At 34.2% G+C, this 14,214-nt stretch overlaps 2 protein-coding genes across 2 annotated transcripts; both read right to left on the reverse strand.

Moving 5' to 3' along the window:
- LOC107635644 (disease resistance protein RPP13) lies at window positions 3,434-7,995 on the reverse strand. The gene is made up of 2 exons (XM_016339168.2): window positions 7,822-7,995; window positions 3,434-6,105 (listed from the first exon to the last, which is right to left on the reverse strand). Exon 2 carries the CDS (start codon window positions 6,094-6,096, stop codon window positions 3,583-3,585), a length of 2,514 nt encoding a protein of 837 aa, XP_016194654.1. The 5' UTR covers window positions 6,097-6,105; window positions 7,822-7,995; the 3' UTR covers window positions 3,434-3,582.
- On the reverse strand, window positions 13,190-14,045 carry LOC107637450 (disease resistance protein RPP13-like). Its single transcript, XM_016340862.1, has 2 exons — window positions 13,406-14,045; window positions 13,190-13,320 (listed from the first exon to the last, which is right to left on the reverse strand). The coding sequence occupies exons 1-2, from the start codon at window positions 14,043-14,045 to the stop codon at window positions 13,190-13,192; spliced, it is 771 nt and encodes a 256-aa protein (XP_016196348.1).

Consider the following 14,214-nt stretch of genomic DNA (forward strand, 5'->3'; position numbering starts at 1 on the left):
TTTTTTATAAAAACTTTTTTAATTAGTAATTTTATTATCACAGCCCAAAATGAGCCATGACCGGCGCTCAGGAAAATAGTCCCCTAGCAAGTCTAACCGACTCAAATATAAGTTGAATAAGAAAGTTACAAATATTATACAAGTTCTAAAATAAATAATTATACACTTATAACAAAATTAAAATAATTAAAAATAGTTGGATCATGCCTCTGTCGTATGGAGCATATATACATCTAAAAACTCGTCAACAAATAAGTACTCATTGCAGATCGTACATCTTGAATTGAAAGCCTCACATAGACAAGTAATTGTTCCTGAAAAATACTTTTAGAAAAACAGGGTGAGTTTTGCAACTCAATGACTAGACAATACATCTATAATCGGCATGAGACCATATAAACATTATATCAAAATAATTTTAATTAGAAAATAATACTTGATAATAATAAGTGAATCAATAAGAGAGTTCTCATACAGAAATCAAATCAAAAGTCCACACTTGAGCGGCTTCACCTCTATGGGTAGCCCTTTCCTCTTGTGTTTCCTAACAGAATAACAGATCTAGCGTGTGGTCTACACGTTAGGCTAGCAACACCCCTGCTAGCTGGAGTCTGAGTTAGATGCATCTAAATTAACGTCATAACCACCATTAACTACAGTTTTCTAATACGAGCCTCCCAAACCAATTCAAAACATATAATTTCAAATACAACAAATCCTTGATCTTTCAAATATATAAGGTATAGAATCAAATCAAATCATATTTTACTTTTTCATCAGAAATCTTTCCAATCATACTTCTCAATCATAAGAAATTTCAAACATATTTCACAATCTTTAAAGTAAGTGAGTACTAACAATTACTTCAATGCTTCAAAAACAGATTTTCAAGTAAAATCAAACATTTTAGAATGATACAAAATTTCATCAAAAATATATATAGTTTAAAAAAAATAGATATTCAAGTAAAATCAAATATTTTAGAAGTGCAAAACTTCATCAAAAATATATATAGTCTCATGTATAGTTCCGAAAGCATAAACTTCATAAAAACGAATTATTTAAATAAATCAATTATACTAATCAATTTAAAATCATTCAAGACAAATATAGTGAGTATAATTCAAAGATCATACTAGTTATAGATCAAAATAATTATAGATGCACAATCAAACAATTATAAATATAAAGTCTACTCACAATTTGGTCTCAAGGGACCGAAGATACCGAACCCGGAGTGCCAAAATCCAAGGTGAGGAGGATTGAAGTAAAATGGAACGAATGAGCGTAGGATTTGGATTAGGGCAGCGACAAGGTGGAGCTGCGATAGTTTGGGTTATTGACAGGAACGGTTTAGCTCCAGCAGCACCAACAGTTCCATTAGCAACCAAGGTTCACCCGAACGACGACTGGTGACAGAACAACCCTCTATTCACGACGGCTCCTCTCGCACATTCTGTTTCTTTCTCTTCGAGCTCTCTCTTCTGTCTCAATGATGGCGACGGCGACTTGGCATGGCAGCGGTTGAAGCTCAGCGGCAACGTAGACAAGGCGCGGCGGCTGTCCGTCCTCGTCTCCTCTCTCACGCTCGTCCCCTCTCTCGGATGCATCTCTCGGTTCTAGCCTCTGATGACAACGCGATGGCAACGAGCTGGACGCGGCTAGCAGCGACGCGACAAGACACGAATGGCGAGCTCCAGGCCGGCGGTGACGAGGTGTGGCCCTCTCTCTCCTCGCGTGGACAGCTCCCCCACGTCTTATCTTCTTTTTTTTTTTTTTTCTGGTTATTACATTTATCATGTGTCCTAAAAATATATATTAGCTAAACCCGTTTCATAAAACTTAGATATATAGTGAAGGAGGTGAGAGTTAAACTCATAATTTTCTTCGTATAATGACTTATAATAAATGAAGCAACCACTAAACTAATTAGTTAATTTAATAATTTAGAGCATTAGTTTTTTATTTTTTATTTTATTAATATGTATGAAATTCGAAATGATTGAATTTTATATTTATTTAAAAAAATTGATATTTCTGTAGATAAGATAGGATAGGGTTTAGAATTTTAGAGTACGGGTAGGGTTCTCAACCCACAGATAAAATATGATAGAGTTTTAATAAAATTTTCAACTCGCAAGTAGGGTTAGAGTAGGATACAAACCCTACTCTCTACCCTACTCATTGCCAGCTCTATATTACACAGTTTACACTCCTCTCTCTAACCATTTGGGATCATTAATTTCCTTCCAATTTCAGTTTCAGATCTTCCAAATCACATCCAAAAAATTCTTCAATCACAATATTAAACATGTCGGTAATACTAGAGAGACAAAAAAAAAGGCAACCAAAACTTATCTTATTTATCATTCATTAATTATTGTAATAATTAATAAATATTAAATAAGATAAGTTAGGACTATTTTTTACTAATTTTCTTTAGTTACCAAATATTTCTGTAAACATACAAATTCTCTTCAAACAAGCTAAATAAGTAAATAGCATCCAAAAAACTTCAGAACATTATTAAACCTAAAAAAATCTTAAATTCTTCCAACCCTACCTAATCATAAACCTACAAAAAAGAAAAAGTCAAAAAGTCAAAAAAAAATCTCCAGAACTTTAGAATCAGAGCATCACATAGCATTATCTTTTATTATGTTATAAGAAAGGAATTATCTAATCTAAATCACATATTTAATTCTCAAAAATTGATTAACCATCTTTATTAGTTTGCTCATATATATATTTGAAGACTTGAAGATGAAGGATGTGTTTGTGAGTTATTATTGGATCATGTTTACAGAGTCTTCTTTACGGACATAAGTTTAATTGTTAAATGCAACCAATAGCATTAGTTCATCATTGTGAATTAAATCGCTTTAATTTGCTAATCCGGTCTCTCTGTTCTAAAATGTCAGATTATTAGAGATTAACAAGGAAACCCTTTACTTTGTGAATGTGGATGCTCTTTATCAACATAGCAATCTTTCTTTCCTTCCATTCAAACACCTTAAATAGCTTCAATTTCATTTTACTAAGGATATTGTTGTCTTTGCAACTATTGGATTTCATTCCTTGGAAAAAAGATCTTCAAATTCAGTATGAAATGCATCTGAATCCAAACAATCAACACCAGTAAATTGAATAATATACAATTCATTTCACTCCACTTTTAAACAAGAAAGAGAACTATTATGGGAATTGAAAACCAGGAAAGTCACACACTATTAGTAATGAAAAATAATGAACTATAATCTGAAAACACACGGAAGCATAGAAAAATTAAGAGAGAAAAAGACAAATAGGTCCCTAACCTTTTGTCCCGCGGACATTTTTGTCTCTGACCATTGAAAAATACTTTTAAGTCCCTGACCTTCACATAATTTGGACGGATCAGTCCCTTTGTTCAAATGCCTTCGTCAGGGACTGATCCGTCCAAATGCCTCCGTTAAGGACTGATCCGTCTAAGTTTTGTGAAGGTCAGGGACTTAAAAGTATTTTTCAATAGTCAATGCAGGGCAAAAAGTCAGGGACCTATTTGTCCTTTTCTCTTAATGACTGTAGATGATGAATATAACTTCAGTCTTGATCACGGTTGAGCAGGTTTTCAGGGTCGCAATATCGAATATGTGGCATTCCTCCTTCTTCTATTTTCCACCTGCCAGGGAGCCTCTTGTACAGTTTCACACGTAGCACTTGAAGCTGTGGGAAGTCCCCAGCCGCGCAATTAACATCGTAATGCATGCTTGCTAACTCTAGATTCAAGATTTGCAGGTTGACAAGCTGTCCCAGAGTCTTGATCAATCTTGAGTCTATTTCGCAGTGGCGTCTTATGGTAATCTTGGAGAGACTCCTGGGATACACATTCGGATCTAATGGAAGCCTACTGATGTTATGTACCTTTAGCGTACGGAGTTTGTTTAGGCACTGCAAAATCTTCTCTAATATTTCATCATTTGACTTATTTAGATGTTGCCATAAACTTAGTTTTGTCAAGTTGGGAAACATGCCCTTGTTAAGGACACTTGCTAGTTGTGAATCGAGATGAATGAAACCCAGAGTCTGGAGATTCTCCATACTTGTTTCCCCATTTTCTACACTCAACATTGATACTCCAGTACAATCCCACTTTGCATACAGTTGGCGAAAATAAATACGCCTCAATGACTCCAGCTTCCATATTTTGCTTGGTAGAGCTAAATGATCGGAGTCACGATGAAACTCTAGATGCAACATTTCTAGATTGCAAAGGTTGCATATACAAGTTAAAACATCACCTGCAATTCTTAGAGAACCTACTATCAGTTTCAAATACCTTAGATGGATCAATGACTTCAATCCACTTGGTTGTGAATGTAGCTCCACTAGGTTCATATGCAATACACGAGCCAACTTGAAACCATTCTCTATCTGTTTCCACCCTTCTGATTTACTCTTCCAGATAGTTCTTTCACCAAATACAAGCAGAGAGCGTGCAGATGATTGGTTATCTTTGGTTAGCCTCAGGTTTCCTCTATACTGGAGAGACATCCTACGGGGATTACACTTGTTAGCATCTAATGTCGTACACACTTCCATAAACTTATTTTCGCTGCTCTCTGAAATGCAGAGGTCTCGGAGAAGATCATGGACTCTACATGTCTTCACACCCCCATCAGTTCTCCTACTTGCAACTTGCACCAAACTCCGTTCCACCAGCTTATCTAAATACATGTCGGCAATATCTTCTACTTCTGGTGAATTCGATGGTCCAACTTCTTTTTTCTGAATGAACCCTTCAGCTATCCACAGTTGACACAATGTTCTCACATGGATTTCATAATCTTCAGGATACACTCCCAAATAAAGAAAGCATGGCTTTAATGTTTGAGGAAGGTCATCATAGCTAAGCTTCAGAATATTGGTCACAATTCGATATTCCTCCTCTTGAGCAAGATACCAAGAAACATGATTCTTGATTTTATGCCATTCTCTTGGTGACCTCTCTTTTTTGGCAACCATACCTGCTAACACAACAATGGCAAGTGGCAAACCTTTACAGGCACTAGCCATTTCTTTGCCAGGAGGTTCTAGTTCAAGAGGACAATTTTTTTTGCAAAATACCTTTCTACAAAACAATTCCCAACTTTGAGTTTCATCAAGAAATGGGAGTTTGTAAGTGAAGGTTGCTCTTGTATAGTGAGAAATATCCTGAACACGTGTAGTTATTAATATTCTGCTACCCTTGTCGTCATCGGGAAAGGCTTCTTGCAACTCGTCCCACACTTGAGTTTTCCAGATGTCGTCTAGCACTAGCAGATATTTCTTTCCACTCATGCGTTTTCTGACTTCTCCTTTCATTTTTTCTTGATCATTTAAATCTTTACACTCCTCTACAGATAATCCCAAACACTTCAAAAGGTTTATTAAGAGTTCTTCAGCTCTGTAATCATTGGACACAAAACCCCACACACGGAACATGGTCTTGATCTTGTCGCTATTGTAGATCTTTCGAGCAAGAGTGGTTTTTCCCAATCCACCCATGCCTAGTATGCAAACAACTTTACGACTCGAATCTCCTCTGCTACCGAGGTGGTTAATCACCTCATCGGAGTCATGCACCAAGCCAACTACTTCTTCTTCTTCCACATCCCTCCTTCTTGCAAGCAATGAGTCTTCTGCAAATTCTTTGTTTCTAAAATGACTTTCAAAATCACCTTGTTGGATGCCATATTTAGACTTGTTTTCATAGATATCATCGATCCTTCTCTTGATGGTGGTAATCCGATCATTCACCTCATGAAGCGTCATCACATGGTCTTTGCTGTGGAGTAACTTTCCCAACATGTTTCTGCTTCTTTGATTGTTGACATTGACGACATAGGTGTCTATCACGTCTTCAGCTTCGTATGCTACATCTCTGATCTGGTTCACCACTTCTCTCACCACGGGATCATCGTGTTTTCCCTCAGAACTCTTAATGAAAATGTTCATGAACTTAAGTTCTTCACTTAGGGGTTTGATTTGATCCTTCACACCTGAAAGCAATGTCACTTCACTAACAAGCACCCGCGACAAGTTGTCTAGCACAAAGGATACAACAGTGTCCACCATCTTACAATCCTAGGACAAAATTGAGAGGACATTGTTGAGTGTTAGGCAAGCAAGAAAGCAAAATCATCTATGCAGAAGGAAGTCAATAAAATATAACATAATATTAGAGAAACAAAAAAAACAACAGAACTTGCTTTAATTAGTATTCATCCACAATTAATGAAACAGACCTGCTACACATACAAGTTTTTTTGGCATACAAGTTTATACAAGTTAATCTTAATTCAATAAAATTCACTTTTATAATGCAAGAAAGAAAAGGAAGAGTTTGAATTATACAAAATTTATCAATATACATACACCAAAAATTTTTAAATAATACAATATAAATAATTTGTATAAACTTGTATGTATAAATAACTTATATGTGAAGAATAATTCTTAATGAAAATAAATATTAGATAGAAACAAACAAACATATATGGTGGGTTAATTATAATCCATCATCAATGTCATTCAATTTCATTTTCTGACTTGACATGAAAATAAATTAAGGAGATGATGAGTGAATATTTAATAACAAGGACAATATTGTAAAATTTATACCATATTATATCAAATTAAAAGAATTTGGAAATAATCTTTTTTTCTAAGAAATAAATATTTTGTATAAATTAAACATCTTATTCACATCTACATAGCTCATGGTAATTCAGTCCACTAGAAATAAAACTAAAAAAATGAGCGAAGCAAAATAAATAAGTAGATATCGATACTTATTAGGGCCGTTTGGAAACTCTAGAAGTAGTTTTTTTTCATTTTTAACTTATAAAAAGTAGTAGTATTAATGTCGGGTGCAATTTTTAAAACCAAATTGCAACTTTCTAAAAAGCTATTTTGGAGCTTATAGAGAAGTTAAAAAAAATGACTTCTCTCATAATATTTCTACTTTTCATTACATTTCTTTAAAATAAGCACTTTTAGAGTTAAAAATCTAAACACAAAATAACTTATTTATAAGTTACTTTTAACAGAATCATTTATTGTTTAAGTTATTTTATCAAAAGGAGCTTAATAAAGTTAGTTACCCAAACTGGACCTTACTGCAGTTATAACTAGGAGCAATTTCTTAAAAAATTTGCTTGTTCTTATTTTCCTTGTTCTGTTGCTATATCTCTCCCTTACACTACTCTTCCCTAGCTATCTCTCTTTATCAATTATTTCAAATCTTCTATATATGAGTAAGTTTATGATGTTAATATTACTTTTACAGTAATAATATAATATAGCAATGGTTCTTCTTCTTCAATCTATATAGTAAGCTTCATAAACAGTTTGAATAGCTATTTGTTGGGCTTCATTTTTCGTTAAAAAACCTCTTTCTCTTAAAGAAAATATAAAAAAGAAATAAAAATAAATGATAAATTTGAATAGCCTTATGCTAACTACTTAAATCTTGTTCTTTGCTTGTTTAAAATACAATTTTTTTTTTGTCAAATTTTATTAATTATTTGTTAGATAAATTAACCACCAAACAGATCCTTGTTTTAAAAAAAAATCTGCCAGAAAAGAAAAAATCAAGTATTAGCATAGTTATTAATACATATCCAAATACTCGCCAAACTATGTATGATTCACCAATAAGTGAAAAATCTTGAAGATCTGTATCCTTATTATTCAAATGGAATATATTTCCCAATTTCCCTAAAACAATAAAGAAAGAAAATATAAAGTGAATCAAATCAATCAAATATATATGAGAGAAAATAAATGATCAGAACGTACCAGTAATTAAGAGAGAAGGCACACATATAATTAACCACATAAGAACTAAGAAGTAAAGTAGTAGTGATTGTGTGTTACATTACATATAAAAGCTGGGAAGAAGAGCAAGACATACACAGTATGAATAGAGAGGGTAAGATAAGACGATTTCAAAAAAGTAATGTCAAGTTGCTTAAAAAATTCATTGGTATAAAAGAAATTAAAGGTAATTGTGATATTATAATAGAAATGAAAAGTACTAATTCAATTAAATAATCTATGCACCAACACTAGCTTAGTGGAGTACAGTAGACTAGTAGAGTGTTGTCGTTACTCGCATGCAGAGTTAAAAATTTGCATTTTTACGCCTAAACAAATTTACATTATTGTTAAGATCAACTTATCCCATTAATTAATTATGACATGATTGAGCAGACCCAAGTGGATGCATGTGCAAGTGGATGTTAATTAATTCATAGTAGAATGTTAGCTATGAAGATGGGTACAACAGGAGGGGTAATGTTAGGGAGACAAAAAATACGGTCAGAACTTGTCTTATTTAATATTCATTTATTGTCGCAACAATTAATGAATGTTAAATAAGGCAAGTTATGATTGTTTTTGTCTAATTTTCTTTGGTTACCAAACATTTCCGCAACAGGAAATGGATCCTCTCTAATTTTTTTAACACCTGAGCAGATGAAGTGTTATCTCTTATCAGTTACCATTAACTTTATAAGTAGGACCAAAAATAAATATGAGAGAAAAAACAATAAAGGATAAGAGATTACAATTAACACCATCCAGTTTTTTCTTCACTAGAGAGGATCCGCTCCGGAGTACAATATACATGCTTATTATTGTGACTGTATGTTTTAGGACTAATTCTTGAATTTTATATGTTTTTGAGTTTAGGCTTTTAGCTACACATTCTTTCGTGTACCTTTTTCTTTTACTTATTGGCAGGCACATTGATTCTTCAAGTTACTGATAAAGTTTGTTGATTTCACAAATCTAGTGGATGAACTGAAATCACAATGGCAAAACATATAAATAAAGCAGTTAGTTGTCATTTTTATCATCAAAGGTAGCAACGTTGCAAGGAGAAACTTTCTTTGATATTACCGTCAAAAGTATTTCTCTTAGAAAAAAATTTTGGTACAAAAACTAACAAGGGAAAATGAGTATGTTGACTAATTTAAAAATAAAGTCAATTTTTTTGTGTGTCATCGTTTAAATTAGGGTTTAACTAACCTGTCTTCTTAAGGCAGAAGTTAAAATTGCTAGTAATAGAAAATTTTAAATAGTTTTCTCTAATAAATGCATAATAAATATATTGAAAATTTAAATTTTATATCGTTTGTATGAAAAAAATTAATTAATAATTTTATTATGGGACAAATTGCAGTATTAAACCAGTTTGAATGAGATATTACATGATTCAACCAAAATCGAAAAATAAGACATGGATCAACCAAAAGCATGTATTTATGTAATTCGAACTAAAAACAATAGTAATTTGAATCAATGCTGTTCAAATTATGAGGGAGTATGCATGCTAGGTAATTCGTACCGAACTGATTCGAATCATGCATGGGGCAGTTCGAATCACTCTTATTCGAATTATATGGTGAGCAATTCAATAGGCAGTTCGAATCTAGCTGATTCGAATTATGTATATATAATTCAAAATTGGCTGTTTCGAATTAGGAAGCCCCATACGTGTATAAATATGGTGTGAACGTGAATTGAGTTCATTTGAGTGAGACAAAATGGCTAGTGAGAAGAGTTGTGTAGTGTTGGTGCATTATAGAGGGTCGATTAAGAGAAAAACACGCTCTGGTGTGAAGTTCACTGATAAAGATCCTCTAAGTACTTTTATGAGACCTACGATGAGATTCGATAACTTCTTGAATTCTATAATACAGAAACTTGAGCTGCAAGGCGTGAAACGGGTTCAGAAGTTATTCTATCGCATTCCGATATCAGTGCTTAGAGATGACGTGAAGTATGATTCTTTCATTATAGGAAGTGACGAGGATTTGCAGGTCCTGTTCCATTGTCGTCGGCAGTTTTCCGAGGTCAGGACACCTGAGTTGTTGACAAAGTTGGTTGATGTGGTATCTAGTTCGGGAGGTTCGGATCGGAATACCCAAACTCTAGGCACGGTAGCCGGTTTTAGCTCGAGACCTGTTGGTGCATCTTCGTCCGTGCCTGTGAATGCACCTCGGGACGAGCCTGTCGCTTCCCCGTCGTTCGCTGTTGATCTCAACTGCAGTGGTGGCGGAGAAGTTGGTATCGTGGAGAGGGTGTCGATTTCTTTACAGTGTGGGGCACCGGCTGGGATGGGTGATGCATTGCTGGATGATGATGGTGATGATGATGTGGAGGTAACACACCCAGCAACTCCTAGAACCATACCCACGCTGGCCGACCACCCTGGATGTATGTTTGAAAATCTGTTAGGCAACCACTGACATAATGTCCATCGATCGGCAGTCCTAACTGGTATGCCACGTCCTGCAATGTAATAGTGCACTCCTCGAATGGCATATAAAACGTGTGCGTCTTCGGACGCCAGCGCTCAACGAACGCACTGACCAGGGGCTCATCCAGTCTGAACCATCTCTCGTTCAGCCCCGTAAGATGGTATAAGCCGGCCATCTGTAAGTACGGAACGTACCTCTCGCCCAGACGCATACCCTGCTGCCGTTGCACTAACATCATTCACTAACAAAACCACTAACACTACTACTAACAAAACCACTAACATCATTCACTAACAAAACCACTAACAAAACCACTTGTATGGCAATCCTATCTAACTTAGCAACGGTACATAATGACTACCATTCTAACACACCAAAGGTAAAAATATATATTAAAAAAATAACTTATTCGCTCATATTTTAAAAGAACAAGTTCGTACTGACCTCTTCATTGATAACACCAGCTATATGGACTACTCCATCCAAACGATAAAATCGATCCGGATTATCCCCCATCAGCTAAATATTCTGCTCAAGCCTTTGTTGGAATTGTACTGGGTTGTTTTCTCTGGGATTTGGTGGGGCGTGGATTTAGAATAGTAGTTCGAATAAGGTTACTTCGAACTCTTTATATAGGGAAAACAGGGGGTAATTCGAAACAACCTGTTTCGAATTACTATGGTCACGAAATTCTGGACTAGTTCGAATGATGCTGTTTCAAATTAGTGTGTGTAATTCGAATCAGGGTGATTCGAATTAGTGTACATTAGTGTGTAATTTGAATCAGGGTGATTCGAATAAGCGTGTGTTAGTGTGTGTGAATCGAATCAGTATGATTCGAATTACTATGGTATGTGTAATTCGAATAGCTCTAATTCGAACTATATAAAAAAGTGCTCTTAGTAAAACCTAATAATATTTTTTCTTTGGTGGAATTGTGTAAAACAATCCTCTATTTGGTTTATATGCGTCATTTGCCCTTTTATTATGTGTCCAAAAAATACATGTTAGCTAAACTATTTTAAGTTTATATGTCTTGGTGATTTGAGTTTTCATATTTGGTTTTTAGTTATGCTAAGTAATCGAAAAGGTATGTATAATAAAAAAATACGATAATATCAGAAAAACAAAAAAAAATAGTCAAAATTTATTTTATTTAACATTCATTAATTATTAATGAGTCATAATATTTTGATAAGAGCGTGAATAACACACATATTACACTGGCTGACACTCTCGAATCTCTAACCGTTTAGGATCATTAATTTCCTTTCGAATTTAGCTTTAGTTCCTCCAAATCACATCCAAAAACTTCCTCAATCACAATCTTACTCATTAAACATGCAAATTCTCTCCAAACAAGTAGCATCCAAAAAGCTAAGAAAATTATTAAACCTAAAAAAATCTCAAATTCTTTCAATCCTATTCTAATCATAAACCTACATACAAAAAAGAAGAATCAAAAAATAAAAATAAAAAATCGAAAAGAACTTTAGAATAAGAGCACTACATAACATTATCTTTTAGGCATAGAGGTACGTTACAAGAAAAGAATTTTCTAATCTAAATCACATATTTAATTCTCAAAAGTTGATTAACCATCTTTATTAGTTTGCTCATATTTGAAGACCTGAAGATGAAGGGTGTGTTTGTGAGTTATTATTGGATCATGTATGTGGAGTCTTCTTTACAGACATAAGTTTAATTGTTAAATTCAACCAATAGCATTAGTTCATCTTTGTGAATTAAATCGCTTTAATTTGCTAATCCAGTCTCTCTGTTTTAGGGTTTCGCCAAATTTTCAATTAAGTCTCTATACCTTTTTTCTTTTAAATTGTGTCCTTGTATTAAATTTTTTTTTTTCAATTAAATCTCTTTTAGCAATAATTGACTTAATTTTGTAAGGACCCAATTAAAAAAAATTAGTACAAAGATCCAAATAATCAAATAAAATAAAATAAACACAACAAAAAGCATACAAAAATTAAACTATTGGGCTGGCTTGCTTGGCTATGGATGGCATCTAAAAATGAACCCATAACATTAGTAGTAAAACACACAAGAACATTAAAGCATCTCCTCAATATTGGCATAGTTAGTTTACATGGTGATGGAAACACATATCTAAGTGAAACATACTAAACGACAATCAAGAAATATGGAAAAGCATAGAAAAATTAAACTTGAATTGCGTTGCTTGGCTGTTGATGATGAATATAACCGGTGAAGACTAGCATTAAGTTGTCTTCATGTGAAGATCATAGTCCAAAACCATTTGATGATTTAACATATTTGATTAAATTATTATATAACGATTATTGACTATTAACCTCACCTAAAAATAATTACAAGTTGAGTTTTTACCAATATAACCTCACTCTGAGACATGGTTGAGAGGAATGTTATAGTGTCGAATGCGAGACATTGATGCTCCTTTCCTCTATGTTATGGTGAACCGATGAGAGTTTATTTATAAAAATATTTCTGAGTGATTTGTGCTTCCATGTTTTGCTTGGTAGAATAATAACTTCATCATGCCATAAATACAACGTTTCTAGATTCCAAAGATAGCATAGAAAATCTTTGTAGAAAATGTTTGGACTTTCAAATACCTTAGATGGATGAATGCCTTCAATCCACTAGGTGATAATAGTAGCCAACTTGAACCCATTCTTTATCCATTTCCACCCGTTACTCTGATAGCTATTGTTCTACCTAGAGGCTCTAGCTCAAATGGACACTCTTTATCTCCAAAGATCTTCTTGGAGAAGAGTTTCCAACTTGTTCATCAAGAAAAGGAAGGTCATACACAAGGGTTGCATTGCTATATAATGCTACTTCTTTTAGACGACTTGTTATGATTATTCTACTACCATTTTTGTCGTTTGGAAACGCCTCTTTCAACTCATCCCACATTGAGTTTTCCAAATATCATCAAGCTCTACCAGATACTTTTTTCCCTTCAAGCATTCACTTAACCTCTTCTTCAGTTCATCCACACTCAAATCTTTACATTCATCTATGGATGATTCTAAAACATTTCAAAAGGCTTAAAAGTAGATCTCTAATTTTATAATCATTGGACACATAACTCCATGCACAACAATCAAACATGCTCTTCACCTCATCTTTATTGTAGATCTTCCTAACAAGGGTGGTCTTTCCCAAACCACCTATGCCTATTATGGAAACCACGTTAAGATTAGGATCTGGTTCCATGAGCTTCTCCATAACCACATTGAACTCATGCACCAATCCTACCACTTCTCTTTCTTCCACATCTCTCCTTCTTCTCTGATCTGGAGATACTCCACACCACCTGCTCCGTCCTTTTGTAGTACCACTATGCTCATCAATGCCATACATGACTTTGTTTCTATATATACCTTTAAGAGTGGACTTGATTGCTTTAACCTGAGCATTCAACTCATGAAGTATTGCCACGTGGCCTGTGCAGTAGAAACACATCCTCAACTTGTTTAAGCTTTTGTGCCTGGCAACATTAGCAACATATGTGTCAATGGCATCCTCAGACTGGAAAGCCACTTGTCTAATCTGGTCCGCCATCTCTTTCACCGATTCGTTGTTGCGATTTCCCTCAGAATTCTTCAAGAACGCTACCATGAACTTGAGATCATTACGCAGAGAAGTAATATCATCTTCCATACTAGAAAGTAACTTCACTTCACCAACAAGTAGCCGTGACAAGTTATCCACCGCAAACGAAACAATGCTACTCACCACACTATCTGCCATTTCAGTTTCCTCCGTGAAAAATAGGATATATATGTTAAAGGAAAAGTATAGATTACCAATATATTATCTGCCAACTTATTACCAATAATAATTAATTATTATATTTTAAACACATATATAAAGAGATACATCCAAAAAATATATCTATAAAGACACTTCTATTAAACAC

This window comes from Arachis ipaensis, chromosome B04 (assembly GCF_000816755.2).
Source record: "Arachis ipaensis cultivar K30076 chromosome B04, Araip1.1, whole genome shotgun sequence".
NCBI classification, from domain to species: Eukaryota; Viridiplantae; Streptophyta; class Magnoliopsida; order Fabales; family Fabaceae; genus Arachis; species Arachis ipaensis.